General features: G+C 53.5%; 1 protein-coding gene across 3 annotated transcripts; it reads right to left on the bottom strand.

The window, feature by feature from the left end:
- Positions 1-211: 211 nt before the first annotated feature.
- On the bottom strand, positions 212-24668 carry ST14 (ST14 transmembrane serine protease matriptase). 3 transcript variants are annotated; one of them, XM_069876500.1, is made up of 19 exons: positions 24538-24668; positions 14083-14233; positions 13720-13847; positions 13221-13291; positions 12192-12352; positions 11761-11800; positions 11184-11417; positions 10882-11021; positions 10355-10452; positions 9273-9382; positions 7660-7790; positions 7267-7371; positions 6137-6244; positions 5572-5685; positions 5280-5408; positions 4720-4906; positions 3821-4099; positions 3401-3533; positions 212-1706 (listed from the first exon to the last, which is right to left on the bottom strand). In XM_069876500.1, exons 1-19 carry the CDS (start codon positions 24592-24594, stop codon positions 1545-1547), a joined length of 2538 nt encoding a protein of 845 aa, XP_069732601.1. In that variant the 5' UTR covers positions 24595-24668; the 3' UTR covers positions 212-1544. The 3 variants fall into 3 exon arrangements, with proteins under 3 accessions (XP_069732601.1, XP_069732602.1, XP_069732603.1); XM_069876501.1 differs by lacking the exon at positions 24538-24668 and adding an exon at positions 24233-24426; XM_069876502.1 differs by lacking the exons at positions 13720-13847; positions 14083-14233; positions 24538-24668 and adding an exon at positions 13381-13538.

Genomic DNA, 24668 nt, shown 5'->3' on the forward strand with positions numbered 1-24668 from the left:
AGGGAATGCAGTCTTCCCAGGTAATCGGATCCCAGTTATGTCTGCGTGTTTGGGGCATAGAGGAAATGTGCTGGCAAAAGCAAGGATGATTTTGTGGCCTCAGCCAAAAAGGCTTTTAAGGAATTCTCCCATCAATAATTCAGGGCAGATGATGCTTGGTGTAGAGCCGATCTCTGAGAAGCGCTGCTGATCCCTGCGCCAAGGTGGAATGAGTCTGCTGGGCTGGAGGGATGACTCCTACGGGTTTCCAGGTGGGAAGCTGCCTCAGAAACTGCACAGTGTGACACTTGGCTTCAGTCCTAGGTCTTCCTGGGCTCTGGAAATGCTGGAGCTTGGCTGTTTTGTTGAGGGTGCCCCAAGCCACCCAGCGGAGTGGCCACACACTGGAGGGTTAAAGCCTTCTCCTTTGTGGAGCTCAGCCCCCACGCAGCACCGGGGAGCTGTGCCTCAGGTTTCCCAGGTCAGGAACACTCTCTCAGCCAGTCGTGAAGAACCACACAGCCAGAGTAGTAGAAAATATCCCAATTTATTACAGCATCTCCACTTCATAGAGAGTTTTACAAAACAATGTATTTACAGGCAAGGAAGGGGCTAGCTAAACTAGGTCGGAGTGCACTCTTCTAGGACAAGGGACAGGCTACACGGAAAAAAAAAAGAAATCAAATCAGCACATTCATGAGTCAGACTGATGCATTTTTTGTTACAGAAGTAATAAGGGTCTGGGTGGTGCGGGGACAAGCAGGAACGCGGTCAGCATGGTCCCTCTGCCCCTGCAGCGAGGGAGAGGAAGGCGTCGAGTGCAGCACAGCCCCACAGGGATGGAGCTCGGAGGACAGGTCAGCGAAACCACAGCGCAGCGCGAAGGCACAGGGCCAGATCTCACTGGGGGACGACCTGCACGCTGTGTCCCTCCAGGTAAGCGACGGCTTCTTGCAGCCAAACCTCTCTCTTCCAGGCTCACAGTCCTCCATGTGATGTGGCCAGATGCTCAGAGAGAGGATGGAAAGAGGAGAGCACAGCGTGGGACAACACCAAGAGAGGGTCCCCCCCAAAACCACGGTAAGAAATTCTCCCCCCACCCAGGACTGAAGAGTGGAGAAAGGGGTGCGGACGGCTGTTTGAAAACAGGTGATGGAGGTTAGAATATATTCTGAAAGCTTGTTTTTGAACCTGTCTCAATAAAGTTTGCCTCTAAACACACGAAGTGTTTGTCTTTTTTTCCTTTTTTTTTCTTTTTCATTTAATTTATTGTGTATTTTAATATGTGTCTGGGATGGGAGCTGTGCTAGCTCACCCCAAAGGGAAATTTCTTCTACTCCAAACATTGATTCCAAAGTTGAGCTGTGGGAACACTAAGGGCTAAACTCGGCCATTGGCTCTGACAAGTCCCAGGCACTCGTGGCGAGGTAGAGGGAGGGTTGAAGAAGTTCACAGTAGAGGCTCTGCGCTGCCGGAAGGCAACGACAACTCCGAGCATCCCCGGGGCGCCCTCCAGCCGGCTGTGTCCGAGAAGTGTCCGTGTCCACACAGGGCTGAGCGTGTCCCTAAAGGCCGGTCTGCACTTTGATCCAGTCTCGCAGGCTGGTGAGGCGGGTGTAGACTCCGGGCTTGTTTCTCTGAGCGCAGCCATTGCCCCAGCTCACGACGCCGGCCAGGAACATCCGACTGCTCGGCTCCACGCTGACCAGAGGCCCCCCGGAGTCGCCCTGCACAGACAAACGTTGTAAACACTGACCCAGCACATTGCCCAGTGCAAAAACCACAAAAATCAAGCCTTGAGAAGAGGAGAATGGGGGAGACCTCATTGCTCTCTACAACTGCCTGAAAGGAGGTTGTGGAGAGGAGGGAGCTGGGCTCTTCTCCCAAGGGACAGGGGACAGGACGAGAGGGAATGGCCTCAAGCTCCACCAGGGGAGGTTCAGGCTGAACATTAGGAAAAAATACTTCATGGAAAGGGTCACTGGGCACTGAACAGGCTGCCCAGGGAAGGGTTTGAGTCACCTTCCCCGCAAATGTTCAAAAGACAGGTGGATGAGGTGCTGAGGGACGTGGTTTAGTGATTGATGGGAATGGTTGGACTCAATGATCCAGTGGGTCCTTTCACAGAATCACAAAATCACCAGGTTGGAAGAGACCCACCAGATCATCGAGTCCAACCATTCCCATCAATCACTAATCCATGTCCCTCAGCGCCTCATCCACCCGGCCCTTAAACCCCTCCAGGGAAGGTGACTCAACCCCCTCCCTGGGCAGCCTCTGCCAGGGACCAATGACCCTTTCTGTCAAAATTTTTTTCCTGATGTCCAGCCTGAACCTCCCCTGGCAGAGCTTGAGGCCATTCCCTCTTGTCTTGTCAAATCTAGATTTCCAATCTAGTGATTCTATTATTCTAAGAAATAATCAGTAACTCTGCAGAATTGTTTTGGGGAGTATATCACCTGGCTGTGCAGTTTCCGGAATCAAGAAAAAAATTGTATGTATACCTGATACAATTATTTAAGTACGGCAACCAGAATCACAGTGCCAGAATAACAAGCTAAAAATGTGGTCTACTGTCACACTGTTCTTCCTCATGAGGTGGTTTTTGAGTCTAAGCTGGCTGAACATGAGCCAGTAGTGGCCCAGGCGGCCAAGAAGGCCAATGGCATCTTGGCTTGGATCAGAAACATGGGGTTAGCAGGAGAAGAGAAGTGATTGTGCTGCTGTACTCAACATGGGTGAGGCTGCACCTTGAATCCTGGGTTCAGTTTTGGGCTCCTCACTACAAGAAGGATGTTGAGGGGCTGGAGAACCAGGGTTATGAGAGGTGGCTGAGGGAACTGGGGTTGTTTAGCCTGGAGAAGAGGAGGCTGAGGGGAGACCTCATCACTGTCTACAACTGCCTGAAAGGAGGTTGTAGCAAGGTGGGTGCTGGGCTCTTCTCCCAAGTAACAAGTGATAGGATGAGAGGGAATGGCCTCAGGTTGTGCCAGGGGAGGTTCAGACTCGATATTAGGAAAAACTTCTTCACTGAGAGGGTTCTCAGGCACTGGCAGAGGCTGCCCAGGGCGGCGGTAGAGTCCCCATCCCTGGAGCGATTTACCAGACCAGCAGACGAGGTGCTCAGGGACCTGGTTTAGTAGTGGACAGGTATGGTTGGACTCAATGATCTCAAAGGTCTTTTCCAACCAAACGATTCTATGATTCTATAAGCCATGCTTTGGTGGTCGACAGTTTGAGACTGTCATGGATCAACCCAATTTTCTGCTCACACTCATTCCAAGTTGTCCAAATCAAGGAGGAGCCATTTAGATTTATTGTACATCGAAGTGTGGAAGTGCTGGCATAAAAAAGGGCTGAACAAAGGAGCTACTGTGGCTCTGCCTAACAGCAGCGACCCCGAGTGCTGCCGCTGGCGTACCTGGCAGGCGTCCACGCCGCCGGTCAGGATCCCCACACACATCATGCGCGGCGTCAGCTGGTCGGTCAGCAGCTGGTTGCACACCGTCTGGTTGATGACCCGGATTTCTGCTTTCTGCAAGATGGAGGCTCCTCTGCCTGCGAGGAAGGAGGGGAGGTGTAAGTACAAGCACACAGCATTTTTAAGCAGCATTTCCCTCCCCTGCATGCTCCGTTCAGGCACTGAACGACTGGCTAATTGCCAGCTATATCCCCATTGCAACAACCTGCTTGTTTGTAATACTGGTTTTCCATTAACTTTGTACACTCCCACGGGAATCCCTTTGATTCCAGCCTCGAGGCAAGCTAATAAATTTAAATCATATACAGCCTGCTCCCCTTTTCCCTAAAGCCACACGTGAAAAGAAGACAATGACAGCACTTGCCTCCTTCTGAGGTCGCTCCCCATCCAGTCACCCACAGGTCCTTGCCCACAGGGAAGTTGTGGGTGGCATCGGGCAGGCAGATGGGCTGGATGACGGAGGAGAAGGCGACAGGGGTCTGCAGCTCCATCACAGCGATGTCGTAGTCGTACGTGTAGTCATTGAAGTAGGGGTGGGAGATGACGCGCTTGATCTTGCGTGTTTGCACTTGAGGGTCATTGCGGTTGCCTTGGTCGGTCAGACCCAGGTAGGCTGTCCACAGGCTGGGGTCTGAGTATCTGCATGAGACACCATACACAGATGTGAGTCATAGAACCACAGAACCATAGAATCACCAGGTTGGAAGAGACCCACCGGATCATCGAGTCCAACCACTCCTATCAAACACTAACCCATGTCCCTCAGCGCCTCATCCACCCGTCCCTTAAACACCTCCAGGGAAGGTGACACAACCCCCTCCCTGGGCAGCCTCCGCCAGTGCCCATTGACCCTTTCTGGGAAAAATTTCTTCCTAATGTTCAGCCTGAACCTCCCCTGGTGGAGCTTGAGGCCATTCCCTCTCGTCCTGTCCCCTGTCCCTTGGGAGAAGAGCCCAGCTCCCTCCTCTCCACAATCTCCTTTCAGGGAGTTGGAGAGAGCAATGAGGTCTCCCCTCAGCCTCCTCTTCTCCAAGCTAAACACCCCCAGCTCTCTCAGCCGTTCCTCGTAAGGCCTGTTCTCCAGCCCCCTCACCAGCTTCGTTGCTCTTCTCTGGACTCGCTCCAGAGCCCTCGCTATCTTAAACAGGTCCCTTGAGAAATGACTGTAAAAATTGCTTTTTCCTATTCAGAGAACTGTCTGAAAATGGAATCACAGCCAGCAGGGCGTCCTGCCTGTCCCTGACGTGGCTCTCACCTACCTGGTGCCCTGTAGCTCCACGAAGCAATGTGCAGCGGACACCAGCCAGTGCTCTGAGACCAGTGAGGCTCCGCAGATGTGGCCCTGGCCCTTGACGTGGAGGCTGACCTGCCACGGCCATTCTCCCACGTCCGAGTCCTGCCCACCGACGATCCGGGACTTCCTGATGTAGGAGCGGGTCCCACAGTCTGCGGTGGGGAAGAAGGGGCACTTGGTTATGTGAGTTCGCATCCAGCTCGTCTTCTTTGTTCCCCTGGGATGTCTCCCACAGAACAAATGCCCTGCTACCCATGTCAGGGATGGCTGATGCCATCAGCACAGGAGCACAAATGCTAGATTTGCTAAAATATTTACCGGTCAAGACCATAAATGTGCAGACAAAGCCCTGAATTATCTGTGCAAGCCTTCTCAAACCACACAGACATGAAGTGTGCTACTGAACAGCACAGCTGGACTCTCATCAAACCCCAGGAAAGCCCAGGGGCTCTCTCCACCACGCTTTAGGATTTCTATAAGGAGCCCAGGCAGAAACCCACGTCCCCTCTTCCCCAGGGCACTCACTGCAGTTGTCCTCATCAGAGTTGTCATCGCAGTCCTGCTCCCCATCGCACTCCGGGTTCTGCTTGCTGATGCAGCGCCCGTTGCGGCATTTGTAGGTGTATTCCTTGCAGGGGACAGTCGTGTGGGTCGCTGTGGGCAGGAGAGAGGGAGAAGGGTCAGCCCCAGCTCTGGGGATGTAGTTCACCTCTTCTACCCAAACCCAGCACGTTGCCAACCCATGAAAAAGTGCCTGTCGACGAGGAAAACCATGAGAGGTCTCATCTGGGGTGTCCCCTCCACAGCCCATCCTCACCAGTGCTGCAGCTGCCCTCGTCGCTCCCGTCCCCGCAGTTGTCTTTGCCATCGCACTGCTGTGCGCTGGGAATGCACTTCCCGTTGTTGCACTTGAAGGTGTCATTTGCACAGCCTGGAAGAAAAGTCACTCCTGAGTGACAGCTCAGCACAAATCCCACGGCTCCTCCAGCACAGGGCTACGCCCGTCTCCCTTCCCTCCCTAAGGAAAGCTCTGCAGCTCCAACACACCAGCACCTATTTCCTGCATCCCCAATCTTCTCTAAACTGCACATCACAAAATCATAGAACGGTTTGGGTTGGAAGGGACCTCAAAGCCCATCCAGTTCCACTCCTGCCATGGGCAGGGACACCTCCCGCTGGTTCAGGTTGCTCCAAGCCCCAGTGATGCCCACCACCACCGATTCATTGAGCCCTTCATTTCCCAAAATCCAGACTTCGTACACCTCTGCTCATCCTCATTTTTCTCCTCCCAGCTCTCACTCGGGGCTCGAGGAAGCTGCTGTGCCTGCAAATAGTGGCACGTTTTGTCCCTGGCCCTCCCGCCGGCGGGTTGAGCTACTCACTGCACTGCAGCTCATCGCTGTTGTCGCCGCAGTCGTTCACGTTGTCGCAGACCCAAAACTTGGGCTTGCACCAGCCATTCTGGCACCTGAACTGCTGGTTGGTACAGGCTGAAAAAAGGGAGGGCAAGAAATCAGAGACCTGCAAAGGCACCAGCGACCCATCTGCCATCATGTCTCTCCACAATCTCCTTTCAGGGAGTTGGAGAGAGCAATGAGGTCTCCCCTCAGCCTCCTCTTCCCCAGGCTAAACACCCCCAGCTCTCTCAGCCGTTCCTCATAAGGCCTGTTCTCCAGCCCCTTCACCAGCTTCCTTGCTCTTCTCTGGACTCACTCCAGAGCCTCAACATCCTTCTTGTGGGGAGGGGCCCAGAACTGAACCCAGGATTCGAGGAGCGGTCTCCCCAGTGCCAAGTCCAGAGGGAGAAGAACCTCCCTGGACCTGCTGGTCACGCCGTTTCTGATCCAAGCCAAGATGCCATTGGCCTTCTTGGCCCCCTGGGCCACTGCTGGCTCATGTTCAGTCGCTGTCAACCAGCACCCCCAGGTCATTATTATGTAGGAGATAGCTCTGCTAATTCAAGAGGAAAACGTGCTGCCCAAAGAAAGAACCCAATGAATCACAGAGTTTTCCAGACACGCTCCCCAATTCCTGCCTGGTTTGGTAACAACACAGTCCTTCGTAGCAGCCAGCTCAGCCAGGCACAGCCAAACCCACAACAGCCTTCAGGATTAAATGGAAAGATACATTCACAGCTGGGAGGGACTGGAAACAGAGGGAGATCCCACTGGGAGAGGGACGGATTAGCAGGAATCCATGGCTCCTACACTGGGAAAGGATCCCACATTGATCATAGAATAGAATCACAGAATGGTTTGGCTTGGAATGGACCTCAAAGCCCATCCAGTTCCACCCCTGCCATGGGCACGGACACCTCCCACTGGATCAGGGGCTTCAAGCCCCATCCAACCTGGCCTTGAACACCTCCAGGGATGGGGCAGCCACCACTGCTCTGGGCACCCTCTGCTCTGGGCACCAGTGTTGGTGCTAGGAAGAAGCCCAGAGCAAACACTTGTGGCCACCACAGAGCAGGGAGGCCCTTCTCCAGACAAATCAAAAGAAAAAGGCTTACTGCAGGATCGCTCGTCGCTGCCGTCTACGCAGTCCAGCCACCCGTCGCAGCGCATGCTTCTTTCAATGCAGCGGCCGGTGTTGCAGGTAAACTTGCCAGGGCAGGCTGGGAGTGGGAAAAGGGATAAAACAACGTGTGAGCCTTCCAGGTGTCCCCTCTCTGTCCCCTTGCCAAAGCAGACAATGTTCTCTGAGCCTGCATACAGCATCCAGCATTAAAACCACCTTTTCCTCGGAACAGGAATACAAGGAAGTCCGCAGGAAAATAAGACATGCTCCTGTTCCCCTGGGAAAGTGTGTTTCCCAATTTATGTGGCAGCATAAGTGGAGGAAGGAGAGCCTCCAGACCTCAGATACATCAGTTCTACCCCCCAGCCCCAGGGTTTTGACTCACGATCGCTGGAGTCGTAGGACAGGTACTCAGCGAGGAAGCCAGTGTCCGTGTAGGACTGGTCTGAGTGGAACCGGACCTCGATTTTGTTGGTGGTACTGGCCACCACAAACTGGGTGAGCTCCCCACAGTACCTGCAGGGAGAGGAAGCAAAGATGAATGGAGTGTTGTAGGTCAGTGCTGAGCAAACAATCTTCCATCCATGCCCATGGGTCAGCTCCCACGCTCAGAGAGCGGGTGGGAGAAGGGAGAACCAGGATTCCAGCAGGAGCTGCTGGACCAGGGTCTGCACAGGAAAGATGAATTTTGCTCCCATTAGCAGATGTTTGGAGCCAGTTGCAAACACCAAGTTGTGACCTTGGAAACAACAGGGTTTGAGTTGATCCAAATCCCTGCCTGACATGGTGATAACTCTGACCTCAGATCATAGAATCATAGACTCATAGAATCACCGAGTTGGAAAAGACCCATCGGATCATCAAGTCCAACCATTCCTATCCAACACTAAACCACATCCCTCAGCACCTCATCCACCCGTCCCTTAAACCCCTCCAGGGAAGGTGACTCAACCCCCTCCCTGGGCAGCCTCTGCCAGTGCCCAATGACCCTTCCTCGTAAGATGCACCGTGTCTCTGGATCTGTGGAGGCTCTGAAGCTGCAGGATGCTGTCCCACCACGGGAATCACACAGGCGCCACTGCAGAACCCACTCAGGGCCACAGACACACGTCCTGACTTTGAAACTCTCTCTCTTCATGGAAGAGTCAGCTCCCTTGCCCAGGGCACTCTCAAACAGCCCAGCTCACTTCCTCCAGGCAGTGCAAGGATGTTGAGGCTCTGGAGTGAGTCCAGAGAAGAGCAACGAAGCTGGTGAGGGGGCTGGAGAACAGGCCTTATGAGGAACAGCTGAGAGAGCTGGTGGTGTTTAGCCTGGAGAAGAGGAGGCTGAGGGGAGACCTCATTGCTCTCTGCAACTACCTGAAAGGAGGTTGTGGAGAGGAGGGAGCTGGGCTCTTCTCCCAAGGGACAGGGGACAGGGCGAGAGGGAATGGCCTCAAGCTCCACCAGGGGAGGTTTAGGCTGGACATCAGGAAAAAATTTTTCACGGAAAGGGTCATTGGGCACTGGAACAGGAAGGGGGTTGTGTCACCTTCCCTGGAGGTGCTGAGGGACATGGTTTAGTGTTTGATAGGAATGGTTGGACTCAATGATCCAATGGGTCTTTTCCAACGTGGTGATTCTGTGATTCCATAGCTTACATTTAGTGGCATTTATTGGCAAACGCTAAATGTAATAGTAAATGCATCACAGAACATGATGTAATCACCCTAACAATGGAGACTTGCTCATGATAGCAAAACCACAGCAGATGCTCCTGCCCTTTGGCACACAAGGCATGCCGTGCGACGCCCACGTGTGCTGCTCCTCTCCCACGGGGCACCGGGCTACAAGGGCAGGTCACACCCCATCGCCCTCCTGCTTCATCCCATCCCCAAACCCACCAGCACATTTGTTCCCACAGCAAGTTTAAGGAACGCAGGAGGTGCCACAGAGCTAAACGCAGCCCTTTGCACCTGACGGGCCAAAGCCACAGGCAGCAGAGTGCCTGACACCTACTTTGTGCTGTTGACCTGTACGTAGTCCTTGGTGCAGGAGCTGACTGGGATCCCAGGCTCTAACACGAAGAACATGTTGAAACGCACCTTCACGTTCTTTACAGAGGGAACCTGCAAAAGGAGGCAGAGTCAGTGGCACACTATTTTCTAGAGCATGGAAAACAGGAATGTTTCATGGGAAAAGGGCTTGGAAAGAGGACAGAAGACACTTGGAAAGGAGTCCAGCAGAAGAAGGAACATCTTCCTGAGAAGCCACTACTGTTCACTCTGTGAACAAACCTCCTTTAGTTGGGCTCCCTGACTCCAGGATGCCAGATCAAACAGGCGCACAGAGCAGGGCTGAAGCCAGGCCCCTCTCAGCAGTTCCTGCTGTCCAGGGCACAAGGTTTCCCCCACCACCAGTTTTCACAGAATCACAGAATCACCAGGTTGGAAGAGATGCACTGGATCATCAAGTCCAACCATTCCTATCAAATACTAAATCATGTCCCTCAGCGCCTCATCCACCCATCCCTTAAACCCCTCCAGGGAAGGTGACTCAACTCCCTCCCTGGGCAGCCTCTGCCAGTGCCCACTGACCCTTTCCGTGAAAAATTTCTTCCTAATGTCCAGCCTGACCCTCCCGTGGCAGAGCTTGAGGCCATTCCCTCTCATCCTGTCCCCTGTCCCTTGGGAGAAGAGCCCAGCTCCCTCCTCTCCACAACCTCCTTTCAGGTAGTTGGAGAGAGCAACGAGGTCTCCCCTCAGCCTCCCCTTCTCCAGGCTAAACACCCCCAGCTCTCTCAGCCGTTCCTCATAGGGCCAGTTTTGCCAGGAAGTGACCTGCCTGTCCCAAAGCCCACGCGGTGTAATGGTTTTTGTGTAAAGCTCTGGTTACTGGGAGCTACAATTAGCATCATGCCCTGCATGGTTTGGTACCCTTGCAGCCTCTTCTGCCTTTGGCTCCAGCTCCTCAAGCCTCCCTGCAGTCAGGGCAGACTCTAGGTCTCCAGACAGCGTCTGCTGTAACCTCCCTGCACCGTGTCCTGCATAACCCAGCCCATTTGACAGGTGAATTGAGGCAAAGAGAGGACCTCATCTCACCTCAATGTTCCAGACACAGTCCATGGCAGGTGGGTAGTGTGCTGGGTAATAGGGAGTCATGAAGGTGCCACTTGATCCTTTCAGTGTCCCGCCACAAGCTAGAAGATAAGCAAGAAGACAAAAAACAGGTTAGAGATACAACAGGACTTGGTTTTCCCAAGCCTTAGCTGGCTACAGCCCGGGGCAGGACGGGAGGCAGATGCAACAGTCTCTAACAAGGTTAAATCAATCTCTGGAGAGAGCAGCTCTGCTCCGAGGCTTGGAGAGAACCCAGGAGCTCAATTAGGTGCTTCCTGCATATATCAGTCTGCATGTCTAATGCAACAGAATTCTTATCTTGCTCTCCTCAAGGGACATCATTAGAGCAGCCAAGAGCACCACGGGCAAGGCAAGCTCCAGGAGCCAAGATGTGATGTGCTTCCAGGTCTCCCAGCCCTGGAAACAGCCCTGGCAAGCTGACTGCAGCCACAGCTGCACCTCCGTCCGCAGGGAAAGATGAGGGGAACCGGGCCAAAGCCTCTGCTCACCTTTCATCTTCGGGAGCTGGAAGAACTCAGCCTTAAAGCCGGGGAACCTCCCCTCCTTGTTGGTAACCAATGTGACGAGCATGACGTTCTGGGAGGACAGGAAGGTCAGGTTGTAGGAAGGGGCATAATTCCCACAGAGCCTAGGAAGCAGAGGGCAAGATCTGTTAGACACGACTGCATGGAGAGCTTCAAGAAGCAGAGATCACCTCTGAGCTGGGACAGGAGCTCAGTTACCGTCAGGACTTCTCAGTATCACCCTCCAGCGTTGCACCACGATGTGGTGCTGTACAGAAAACACTCACCTGACCAAAGCGTGGGGCTCCACGGGGCTGAGAGAGTCGTACACCTTGATGTAGTCACTCCCATCCGTGCACTGCTCCAGCTCCAGCGTCTTGAAGGTCAGGCTGATGATGGAGTTGGCATCTGCCCTCAGTGCCCAGTAGCAGAGCGCGTTGTTGGGGTACGGGCTGTTGGGGAAGCCCGGTGTGGTGAAACTGGTGATCTCCCCTTCCTTGGCATGGAGGGCAAAGATGCAGCTATCTGCCCAGGAGAGCAGGGAAGAGTTAACAAGGCAAATGAGGAGGCTCTACTTGTAATTCCTCCTGCCTGCAGGTTGTCCCCAGGCAGATACCTCTTGAAGGAAGCACCATTGCTCATTAACATCAATCTACAAAGCCAGGCACTGGGGAAGGACACCTGGGGCCACCCACTGCCAGATAACGGCAAGGCCACCTCCAAACCAGCTCCAAGCAGCACACGGAAGTCTGTCCTGCATTTAGAGCATCCCTACTCAAGCCCTTCCCAACCCGACAAGGGAAATCGCCACCCCAAAGAGATCTGGGGATGCACAGAGGCTGTTATGAGACTGAAGAACTGTACTTACTGTCCCGAGAGGAGTAGGCTATGCTGGGGTCGACGGCTGCAGGAGAAAACAGAGGTGGTGTCATCCTTTGGGCTGTAGAAAGTCCCTAGGTGCAAAGCTGATCCCTGGGACCCACTCTGATTTGGCCTTGGGCTCTGGGGAGGGGAGCGATCAAGCTTTTCCTCTGCAGGGCTCTCCCCTGTCCCCCTCCAGGTGGGCTCAGAGTGGAACGCAGGGTGTTTGAGCTAAGGGGAGCGGGTCTGCATGGTCCATCAAAGCAGTGCCACGAAAGCCGGGTCTGTAACTCAGCCTTCGAGCAGTCCCTGCAGCCAAAAGCACGCGAGCCGCGGCTGGCAGCTCGCCCCTCCAGAGGAAAGCTCCCCCCTCCAGAGGAAAGCTCCCCCCAGGTCCCGCGCAGAGTCCCGGGGACAGCAAAGCCAGCACTCACGGAAAGCGACGACCGACTCCACCTTCAGCATGGGGTTTCGCAGGCGGGGGTTCAAGCTCTGGACCAGGTTCTGCTTGTCGGCCATCGCCCTGTCCAGACTCTGCTCCTGGTACTTGGGGACAAGGAACTCTGACCAGTAGTAGGCAATGACGCTGCCTTCGCTGCCAGGGAAGGGCGATTACAGGGTGAGAACAAGGAAGGCTCAAGGAGCAGCGGAAGAAGGGGCCAAGATACTTAGTGAGCCATTTTTGGAGGATGTCCATGGGGAAGGGAGAGGCTCAGTGACAAGTTAAGCAAACTGCACCCAGCAAAGGTCTCTGCCGGCCCAGGGAGTCCCTTTGGAAGCTGCCAGCCACCACCCACTGAGGCTCCCAGGGCTCTACTGCCCAAGACATTCCCTTCAGCGCACAGTGATGAGGACTGGCAGAAAACAATACGCATTTTCAGGTTGCTCTTCGCTGCCCACCCTCCACTGTGTCTCCCAGGGTGGCTACTGAGGCACCTCCGTCCCCAACAGCCTGGGAATGAGCGACAAAGCTGGTGAGGGGGCTGGAGAACAGGCCTTATGAGGAGCAGCTGAGAGAGCTGGGGGTGTTTAGCCTGGAGAAGAGGAGGCTGAGGGGAGACCTCATTGCTCTCTCCAACTGCCTGAAAGGAGGTTGTGGAGAGGAGGGAGCTGGGCTCTTCTCCCAAGGGACAAGGAACAGGACGAGAGGGAATGGCCTCAAGCTCCACCAGGGGAGGTTCAGGCTGAATATTAGGAAAGAATTTTTCACAGGAAGGGTCATTGGGCACTGGCAGAGGCTGCCCAGGGAGGGGGTTGAGTCACCTTCCCTGGAGGGGTTTAAGGAACGGGTGGACGAGGTGCTGAGGGACATGGTTTAGTGATTGATGGGAATGGTTGGACTCAATGATCCAGTGGGTCTTTTCCAACCTGATGATTCTATGATTCTATGATTCCATATGGCTGTGTGACATCCCAGCATCACCCTCAGCATCCCAGACAGTTCTCAGACAGCCAACACTCACCTGAACGCAGTTATCACTGTCTCCTTGTGGTAAGGGCCAATACTTGCATGGTTCCTGTAGATCTCTTCTACCTGAAAGGTTTAAAGAAGGGTTTGCAGCACGTCTAGAAGTGAGAAAGGGGAAAGGCTGAAGACAGATTGTGGAAAATCAGGTCACACACCCAGCATTCCTGGCTGCAGGAATCTGCAGGGGTCAAGGAGAGGAAGAGGGAGAGTTGAGAGTCCCAGAAGAACCCAGACCTGCACATCACAGCATGTTCTGACTCAGCTCACCCCACTCTTCCCCAAGGGAAGCGCAACGAGTCCTCATATCTGAGGGGAAAGGCAAGACCAGCCACGGTGAGGAGATCCTGTGGCACTGGGTAGCCCAGGGTGTCACAGCAGGGAGAGCTGAGCAGAGCAAGATAGCTCCAAGCAGACTTATATGCAAGATCCACACAGCCACAAGGCAAGAGGAAAAAGTCTTGCTGGCAGAGGGAGGGGTGCAAGAAAGCTCTTACCGTGCTCTTCACCTTCTTGGCCAGCATGATGAAGTCTGGAGAGCTGGAGTTCTCGTAAGCATCAAGGAATTCCCAGTTCAGAACCCGTAAGTGGCCATTGAAAACCTTCCGGACAGGCACGTTCCTGTCTGAAAGGCAGGTCAGAGGCAGAAAGGGCAGTCAGGGCTGGGATCAGAGCACAACAGGTTCCCACTAACAGCATCCAGGGCAGAGGGGTGGAAATGCCATTCCCTCCACGTCCTGGAGCCTTCCCAGAGCTAGAGAGGGCACAGGTGAGCAACACAGGATAACAAAGCTTTTCCACGTGGACATGCTCCCAGGATACGACCCTAGATGCCACCACCCACCAGACGTCACACTCACATTTGAAGTGCCAGACCAGGAGGCCGGTGACGAGGGAGACGAGTAGGAAAACAATGATGAGGACAGTGATGACCACCCTCCGCTTTGGGCCACGCTTCTCCATCTTCTTGGAGTTCATGGCAGGGAGGAACTCCACCCCTTCCTCCATGTCCTAGGAGAGGAGAGAAGCCAGGATGGTGGGAAGGACATTCCCAAAGGTCCAACCACGACACGGTGTAGAGCGGAGCAGCAGCTCCCCATCACTGACAGCTCAAGGCATGTTTTGGCATCGGTGGCTCCACAGACCCTACAGGCTTTGGCTTTGCTTTTCCACACACATCTAATTCCTTTTTGGACCTAATCAATCAGCTCACGAGAACCATGGGGTGAGTCCACAGGTCGCACGCCTACAACCTCCAAGATCTGTGCCTGCCAGCAGATGAAACTGCAGAGAAAACGTCACATGTACAAAAGGCTGGTGGTGTGGCAGGCGTCACCCACAGCTCGTGGGGCACAGACGCTATAAATAGCATTCCTGTCAAAGAAGAGAGCAAGCTACTTCCTCCCTTTGCATTCACCCAGCTCTCTGTTCACCTCCAGGGCCAGCGCAGCACTCCTGTATTTCTGCTTGGCATCTCCTGTTCAGCAAATACCGATTAAAAGAAATCAATCATTAGCCGAGGTGAGAACACAGACGGCATCCCCACAGCTTGGCAGGCTCTCACGATAAGACGCGTTTGCTAATGAAGAGAAGCCATCCAGGAATGAGGAATGATGCCTGCAGCTCTCACTGCTGTCCCTGCCCCGTGCCAGCCCGGGTGACGAAGAGGAAGGGTGATAAAGAGGAAGCTCTCCATCGAGGTGCTGCATCAGCTGCAAAACCCTCAGTGCCCAGGGCTTCACCTTCAGCTTGACTGCCCTCCGTCCTTGCCCTGCTCGCCTACCTGCGCCTCCAGCCCGGGGCTGCACTCCCCACTGTTTGCAGAGGATGCTGCGCAGACCAGAGCATCCTCAGTTTGAGCAGATTCTGGGGACCCAGATCTGCAGTCGCTGCCCCAGCACTTCCTCTCCACCCCAGGGCTGGCCAACCCACGTCAGGAGCACAAACCACATCTGCTTTCTTTGTGAGCCTCCCCTCAGGCTGGAGAGCTGCCTGGAGGAGAAGGACCTGGGGGTGTTTGTTGGCAGCGACTGAACATGAGCCAGCAGGGGCCCAGGGGGCCAAGAAGGACAATGGCATCTTGGCTTGGATCAGAAACAGCGTGGCCAGCAGGTCCAGGGAGGTTCTTCTCCCTCTGGACTCGGCACTGGTGAGACCGCTTCTCGAATCCTGGGGTCAGTTCTGGGCCCCTCACCACAAGAAGGATGTTGAGGCTCTGGAGCGAGTCCAGAGAAGAGCAACGAAGCTGGTGAGGGGGCTGGAGAACAGGCCTTATGAGGAACGGCTGAGAGAGCTGGGGGTGTTTAGCCTGGAGAAGAGGAGGCTGAGGGGAGACCTCATTGCTCTCTCCAACTCCCTGAAAGGAGGTTGTGGAGAGGAGGGAGCTGGGCTCTTCTCCCAAGTGACAGGGGACATGACGAGAGGGAATGGCCTCAAGCTCCACCAGGGGAGGTTTAGGCTGAACATTAGGATAGAATTTTTCACAGAAAGGGTGATTGGGCACTGGCAGAGGCTGCCCAGGGAGGGGGTTGAGTCACCTTCCTTGGAGGGGTTTAAGGGATGGGTGGACGAGGTGCTGAGGGACATGGGTTAGTGTTGGATAGGAATGGTTGGACTCAATGATCCGGTGGGTCTCTTCCAACCTTATGATTCTATGATGAGCTCTCTGCCTGCTGCAAACTGCTCTAACCACGCAGATCCCTCGCCCGCCTTCCCATTGTCCCCATTCCCCAGCCTTACTGGGCATCCGACAGCTTCCTGTGCAGCGGCACGGGGCTCCCAAAGATGATACAACACAAAGTGCCAGCTAGCACAAAGCCACCGCTTCCTGTGCAGTGGCACGGGGCTCCGGATGACAGCAGGGATGCCACAACACAAAGTGCTGACCTGCACAAATTCACCGCATTCAAACGCATTCCTGCGCTCCCGGAAGGGGTAACGTTTTCCCACAAACATGATGCCAGGTCAGATGATGACTGACACAAACAGGACACTAATGGCTTGGGATAATTTGATGCAAATGGCACCAACCCCTCCAAGTCAGGAAAACCAACCAGCTAAGGGCAGCCTTTTGACAGAGGGATCTCTGAGACCCTGTGCTCTCATGATGAGCCATCCTCGCTGCACTTCCCGATGGCTTCATGGTCTTATCAATCCCAAGCCTCTCAGCTCCTCCTTGCATCATAGAATCATAGAATCACCAGGTTGGAAAAGACCCACAGGATCATCGAGTCCAACCATTCCCATCAATCACTAAACCATGTCCCTCAGCACCTCATCCACCCGTTCCTTAAACCCCTCCAGGGAAGGTGAATCAACCCCCTCCCGGGGCAGCTGTTCCAGTGCCCAATGACCCTTTCCGTGAAATATTTTTTCCTAATGTCCAGCCTGAACCTCCCCTGGTGGAGCTTGAGGCCATTCCCTCTTGTCCTGTCCCCTGTCCCTTGGGAGAGGAGCCCAGCTCCCTCCTCTCCACAACCTCCTTTCAGGGAGTTGGGGAGAGCAATGAGGTCTCCCCTCAGCCTCCTCTTCTCCAGGCTAAACAACCCCAGCTCCTTTTACCCTTTTCTTCACCCAGCCTCTGTCCTCTCCTCCCACCCTCCACACCTCCTCAGAGCCTCTCCTCCCTGCGGTATTCGCCTGGGGCGCTTTACAAAAGAAAGGGAGGTGGCAGGGAGGCACCTGAGCCTGCATTTTTGTATGGGACTCTCCAAGTTTAATCCTCTGCAAACACTTACTGCGAAGTCACCAGGGCCAGAGCAACCTACCAGCTTCACACCATCTGTCCGCAGAACAGTCTGAGTTTATCATTCAACAGCTCTCGGGGAAGGAAACCTCCATGAGATTTAGCACTCAAGGTCATTCAAAAGGAAACCAACAGGAAGCCCACCTGCTCCAAGGTGCCAGGCTTTTTCTCTCACCAACATCCAAGAAAAAAAACATCTAGCAGAACCACAGACAACAATCCCATGGGTGATGCGCTGATTCTCAATCCACTTCAACAAACACAGAATCATAGAACGGTTTGGGTTGGACGGGACTTTGAAGTCCATCCCATCCCAACCCTCTGCCGTGGGCAGGGACTGGATCAGGGGGCTCAAATTTGATAGGAATGGTTGGACTCGATGATCTGGTGGGTCTCTTCCAACCTGGTTATTCTATGATTCTGTGATTCTATGATACATACAGGATCAACTTGGAAACGTAAGCCAAGAAAACTTCAAAACAGAAGACACAAAATAAGGCTTAAATGCTTACAGACATCCTAAATCAAGAAACTCTTCAATCAAAGTCAAGAGTGGCACCACCTCTGAAAAAGCCATTTGGCTCCCATCAGTTTCCAAATCATGCAAGAAATACCCTAAAACCAGGTAAAGAGAAGGAACTGGCCACAGATCTTGCAAACACCTCCCTTCTCCCACCATGGGGCTGCTTGCAGCACCAAGCCTTCCCAGGACTTCGGATACATCGCCACTGCTAGGAGAAAAAATATTATTTAATTCTTTTCTAATGTCTGCAGGAGCCTGTGGAAAAGAAACAACCTCAGGGCCTGAAATTATCTCTATATGCACGGAAGCAGCTTTCCCAGACTACCTGGGGCCAGCGAGGAAGAAGCACCCGCCCGCAGCTCGTGGTGGGAAGACAGCATCTCTGTGTTCTAAGAAACAATTTTTGGACACACGTTGTTAAATCCTGGACTGAATAACATGCTCCCCTGACACACAGAATTCAAGTAGATGGCATTTCTTCCTTGAAAGAGGAGGGATCGCACACTTCTTGCAGGAGAGACATCATGTTACGGGGGACTAGTAGCAGCAAAATGTCACGATAGCGAAATAGCTACGAGGAGAGCAAAGAAAATCCTATTTTCCAGCAGCAAATCCTTCAGCTAGGAGTACCTTCAGCTCTCTGCAGAATTCCCAAGATTCAGTTTCACCAGACTGCTAGGAAAAAATGGGGCTCAGCTGCACTGAGGAGACAGCGCTGGAGCAAACACCTTGTGCTTGCCAGACCACACAACCCTGTGGCTGATGCATTTTAACATCCTCTTCGAGCTGTGTCTTTGCAGTGAGAAAACTCTTAGAGGGGAGCAACAAATCCCTGTGAGGAGATCCAAAGGCAAACACAGCTCCCCTGCCTCCGACACACACAGACGGGCGCCTGCAGCCGCAGCGTGATGGTTAGACAAGAAAACTCACCAGCTGATCTTCCTTCAGACTATTTCTCTGCTTTTCTTGGGGAAAAAAATGATCCAAGGAGGGGGGCTCTGAGGGGATTTTCATTATTACCCCTGTACAAGGTGCAGAAGCAGTCCCTGACGCTGTTACTTGCCAGAAGTCACCCAGTGATTAGAGGCAGATAGGGCCTGGGTTCAAAGAGGTTTCCCCCTTGATTTGTATTCCAGATCTCGTCTTCTCCCACCCTCATACCTCATGTCCATCATTACGTTCCCCAGCCAACTCTGACGCTCGTGGGAAGCTGCTTTGAAGATCTGTCGTGTGTTGCAGCCTGGGTCAGCAACACTGAATCCCTGCAAACCATCTCCTCTTGACGAGGCAAAGGCTCTGAAGCATCCCCCAAGCACTACAGGAATGCCAAGCTGGGTCGTGCTGGCAAGATTTCATACAAGTCCTGACCTCTGAGTAAGACCACTTCCCTGCCCACACTCAGCACGAAAATCACTCATTTGACCTTGGTGCTGGAGTTGTTCGGTCCAGAGAGCACTGCTCAGCCTCCACTCCCTCGCTGTGCTGCACACCCTCCCTGCTCCCATTCCTCCCTGTTGGGGAAAAACACCTCGTCTGGATGGTCACCACCCTCCGAGCTTGGCAGAAACCGCACGGAATCAAAAGCAAGAGAAAGATAACTATGCTTTTAATCTCCTTTAGCTGGTGGTTGCTGCACGTTCCCCTCACAGGTACATCGCAAAAGCAGACGTGAACCGGGGAGGATCTGAACGCTCCTCCTGCTCTCACCTTCTCCACGATTCCCCGAGAAAGAGTCTCCAGCCCAAAGTGACTCAAAGCCTGACTCTCTCGCCCTTCTCGAGGAAACTACTCCAATAAACATCACTAACAGAAAACCTTCCTTGATATTCTCTCTGCCTTAGTCATAGGGTCAGTTACTTCCTCATGCTTCTCCTCGCTCAGCCCTCTCCGTCACAGCAGAACCCAAGGCTTTCTGGTGCTGCAGCCACTCCATCCCCTGACAGAAAAGCCACAAGCGAATGGGTCATAGAATCATAGAATCAGAGAATCACCAGGTTGGAAAAGACGCACTGGATCATTGAGTCCAACCATGATCAGAAAGTCAGAAAGTCAGAAAGTCAGAAAGTCAGAAAGTCAGAAAGTCAGAAAGATGTTGCCCCATTTCTTCCATGTCTCGGTTTACCGACTCCACCAGGAGCCTTGGAAAAGAAACACGCACAGACTTATACGGTGCTTGGAGGTCTCCTGCATATAACTGCCCCGTGCAGAAAAGTCCCGCACATAAGCAAACTCTTCCACTCCTCCTCTGTAAGCCAACTACACGATTTATTTTTAGCTGTACTCTGTTGGACTGGACAAACCAGATGCAAAAGTGACTAATTCTGTCAGCAGGAAATCAGAGAATCATTAAGGTTGGAAAAGACCTCTATGCTCATCCAGTACAACCATCAGCCCAGCCCCACTGTGCCTGCTAAACCATGTTCCAAAGTGCAATGTCTACATGTTTTTTGAACCCCTCCAGGGATGGAGACTCCAACACTGCCCTAGGCAGCCCTTTCCACTGCTTCATCAGTCTCAATAAAGAAATTTTTCCTAATCGCCAATCTAAACCTCACCTCGTGCAACTCGAGGCCATTCTCTCTCATCCTGTCCCTTGCAGAGCCCAGCACCCACCTCACCACAAACTCCTTTCAAGAGCTGCAGAGAGCAATGAGGTCTCCCTTCAGCCTCCTCTTCTCCAGACTAAACATCCTGAGGTCCCTCAGCCACTCCCAGAACCCCTGTGCTCCAGCTCCTTCCCCAGCTCCATTCCCTTCTCTGGACACACTCCAGCCCCTCGAGGTTCTTCTTGGAGTGAGGGCCCCAGAACTGAACCTAGAATTTGAGATGCCGACTCACCAATGCCAAGTCCAGGGGGACGATCCCTTCCCTGCTCCTGCTGCCCACCTCATGGCTGATCCAAGCCAGGATGCTGCTGGCCTTCTTGGCCACCTGGGCTACTCCTGGCTTATGCTCAGTCCCTGTAGACCTGCGCCCTCAGGTCCTTTTCCACCGGGCACTCCTCCCCAAGCCTGCGGTGCCACATGGGGCTGTTGTGAACCAAGGGCAGGACCTGTTGAATGTCATACAACTGGCCTTGGCCCATTGATCCAGATGGTGGGAACTGCCACAGTCAACCCTGTACTGGTGATGCATCACAGAAAGGCGAGGACTAGCCACAGAGTACAACTCTCCACTAAGAAGATTTCTGGGATGTTTACAAAGTGGGGTCCAGCTAGGGTTGGCAATGGCCTCAAGCTCCACCAGGGGAGGTTCAGGCTGAACATTAGGAAGAAATTTTTCATGGAAAGGGTCACTGGGCACTGGCAGAGGCTGCCCAGGGAGGGGGTTGAGTCACCTTCCCTGGAGGGGTTTAAGGGATGGGTGGATGAGGTGCTGAGGGACATGGTTTAGTGATTGATAGAAATGGTTGGACTCGATGATCCGGTGGGTCTCTTCCAACCTGGTGATTCTATGATTCTATGATTTCTTCCTGAGATCTCATCTCAATCTCCCCTCTTGCAGCTCCAAACCGTTCCCCCTCACCCTGTCCCTGCCCTCCCTGATCAAGAGGAGAGCTCCCCAGCTTTCCTGGAGCCCCTTTCAGCACTTGAAGCTGCTCTAAGGTCTTCCCAGAGCCTCCAGGCTGAACAACCCCAACTCTCAGCCTGTCCTCGTACGGGAGGTTCTCCAGCCCTCAGATCATCTCCGTGCCCTCCTCTAGACCCATTCCAACAGCTCCTTGTCCTTCCTGTGCTGAGGATTCCAGACCTGAATGCAGATGAGGTCTCACAAGAGCAGAGCAGAGGGGCAGAATGTCCTCCCTCACTCTGCTGGCCACACTGCTTTGGATATAAGAATAATCTCATTTCCCTTCTTACTCTTAGTAAGGAAATACATGGAAGAGCACACGTACGAGCTATGTTTTCATAAGGCATATTCACACTGTGTTGCCCCTACACAGGCAGTGAAGCACTGAGGAAACTTTCCCAGCGTGTTATTTTTCATTTTCAGTTCCTTATTAAGGTCAATGACACTATAAAATGATGGCATCCGAACTAGCGAGGGAATACAGAGCAGGAAATAAGGGACACGGAGTCCTCGAGACCGTCTGCCTTCACAGAATCACAGAATCACAGAATCACAGAATAACCAGGTTGGAAGAGACCCACCGGATCACCGAGTCCAACCGTTCCTACCAAACACTAAACCATGTCCCTCAGCACCTCGTCCACCCGTGCCTTAAACACCTCCAGGGAAGGCGACTCAACCCCCTCCCTGGGCAGCCTGTTCCAGTGCCCAATGACCCTTCCAGGCAGAAGGCAAAGGCAACAGTGAATGACACAAGTCACACACACCTATTTCACACACCAACCTCAAGCTCAGCCCTCTGCAGCATTCAATCGTCTTGTGACCATCCTGAGTCATACGAGAAACCAAATTCCTTTAGGTTTATTACCGAAGAAACTGAAGTTAATGTTTGCACAGGACAGCACGGGCTTGGCCTGCTGCCTGGCAATGAATCATAGAATCATAGAATCACAGAATCACCAGATTGGAAAAGACCCACTGGATCATGGAGTCCAACCATTCCCATCAAACACTAAACCATGGCCCTCAGCACCTCATCCACCCGTCCCTTAAACCCCTCCAGGGAAGGTGACTCAACCCCCCTCCCTGGGCAGCCTGTTCCAGAGCCCAGTGACCCTTTCCATGAAAAATTTTTTCCTAATGTCCAGCCTAAACCTCCCCTGGTGGAGCTTGAGGCCATTCCCTCTCATCCTGTCCCCTGTCACTTGGGAGAAGAGCCCAGCTCCCTCCTCCTATGGGCTTATCACTGCGGCTACGTCATGCAAGACAGCAGCTCGGGACAGGCAACCACGCTTCTGATCACGTTTCTGTTGCAGCAGAACCTTTTACATGTAAGACAGCAATTCTTGGGGAGAAGTCAGAAATAAAGCTGCCTCACAGGTCTGATGCAGGCCCTGAGGAGGCCACAGAAAAGATCAGAGGGCTGGAGAACCTCCTGTATGAGGACAGGCTGAGAGAGTTGGGGTTGTTCAGCCTGGAGAAGAGAAGGGTGCAGGGAGACCTTAGAGCAGCTTCCAGACCTGACAGGGCTCCAGGAAAGTTGGGGAGCTTTCCTCTTTATCAGGGAGGAAGGGAGAGGATGAGGGGGAATGGTTTGGAGCTGCAAGAGGGGAGATTGAGATGAGATCTCAGGAAGAAATGTTTTGCTGTGAGGGTTCGGAGGCCCTGGCCCAGGTTGCCCAGAGCAGGGGTGGCTGCCCCATCCCTGGAGGTGTTCAAGGCCAGGTTGGATGGGGCTTGGAGCCCCTGATCCAGTGGGAGGTGTCCCTGCCTGTGGCAGAGGTGGGACTGGATGAACTTTTTGGTCCCTTCCAACCCAAACTATGGTTCTATACGTGTAGCTACGAGCAATGAAATTCCTTCTTAAAACCTACCAGGAAAGAAGCATGCTGCCGCTGCAAACAGCTTACTTAAAACACTCTTATATAAGACTTTCCTGGTACAGAAAGTACTGTTTGTGCAATAAAAATGCCCTCCAGCATCCTAAGAAAAACAGCTGCGCTCCAGACCTCGATGAAACACTCCATACTCATCATGACATTTCACCCACGCTCTTGACCGAGTCTTATAGCTTTGAGGTGGATCTGGGCCACAACTTTTGGATGTTTGGAGTCAACAGCAGGGGAAACATTAACATCTCTGACCCGGTGAAGCCTTTGTCTGGCGAGCCCATGTCTATTAGCTGCTCCCTCCTCCGCCCGAGTCTATCACCCAGATATCGCGGTGCATTCGCCCCAGCAGCCTTTGGATGGAAACGGCAAGGCCAGAACCTTTGGTCTGATACATTCCCCGTAGCCAGGCCCTCGAAACCGCTTTTGCTGCTCCCTCAAATGCTTTTACAAAGTGATCTTTTGTTTGCTGAGCAAAGGTCTGGCGTGCTCATGATGAGCCTCAGCCTTTTTCTCACTGTGCCTTCCTTATCCCTGTTTGCTTTTGGCACCAACAGCAGCAAAACTGGCCTGAGCAGCAGCCGATCCACCAGCCACTACCCGAGAGAAAAGCTCTTCCCAAGGAAGAGGAGTAGCTTCTCCTCACTGTGCCCAAGAACTGCGGCAGCTCCTTCTCCGTCGCAGGAGGAGACGCGGTCATTGCAAAACCACTCATTGTATTTATAGGAAGCCAAGCCCAACAACTGTTGGCCCATGGGGGACAAACTCCTCAGACTCTTTACTTCCAGGAGAGCAGGTGCTGCCTTCAGGGAAGTTCTCCTGGATCAGCTCAGCTCCTCTTGGACTGGTGCAGAGGGAAAACTCTTGCTGTCAGCCAGCTTGCTGAGCAGTCGAATACCTGTAAATCCTTTGCCGCTGCCACATAACAACTTCTACAGCCTCAGAGACCCACACCTGACAGCCAGCAGGTGAGCTTCTAACATAAAACCCCAGCTTTGAAAAGGCTCTGAGGCACAGTACGGGGGCTGGAGGTGGAACCCACAAACACCAGTCCCTGCCCGACCCTCAGCCTTGAAGACACAGAGAAAATCACGACCACAAGTGAAGCTCGCTCCCATTTCAAAGCACGTTGAAAACGCACTGGTTAATCAACAAAGCCCCAAAGCCCTTGGTTAAACTCAGACCTTCTGTTGGCTTGAACAGGTTTAGTTAGATCTGTTGCTAAACAACATGGCCCCACGCACTCTCAGCAGTTCTTCCCTGCACAGTTTAACTACACTCACAGCTCCAGTGCCGAGCTCAAACCAAAATCAAACCTGTCAGAGTGATGATAGCACCGATATCAACCTGCTGCATTCCTAGTTTTTCTTTTCCTGCTCTGCTGGGCTCGGCAGCGTCCCCCAGACGGGTTCTCCTGCCCTTACTTGACGGTGGAGGTGAAGCAGGAATCTCCCAAGCTTCTCAAGGGATCCAGAGCTGCCCTGGCCGGTCGTGACCCGAGGCTCAGAGGAACCAGAGCGAGCGAAGGACGAGGCAGCTTGGCAAAAGGTTCCTGGCAGAGCCCCACCGCCCTCCCAGCTGCTCTCACCTGAGGCTGAGCGCTGTACCTCATGCCAAGCCCGTCGGCCGCGGGGCCCCGCTCCATGGCGAGGGCGGCTCTGGCTCAGGCTGCCATGGCGTGGGTGCTGCTCACCTGGGCTCCGTGCCCAACCCCTCCTC

Source organism: Phaenicophaeus curvirostris, chromosome 25, assembly GCF_032191515.1.
Source record: "Phaenicophaeus curvirostris isolate KB17595 chromosome 25, BPBGC_Pcur_1.0, whole genome shotgun sequence".
NCBI classification, from domain to species: Eukaryota; Metazoa; Chordata; class Aves; order Cuculiformes; family Cuculidae; genus Phaenicophaeus; species Phaenicophaeus curvirostris.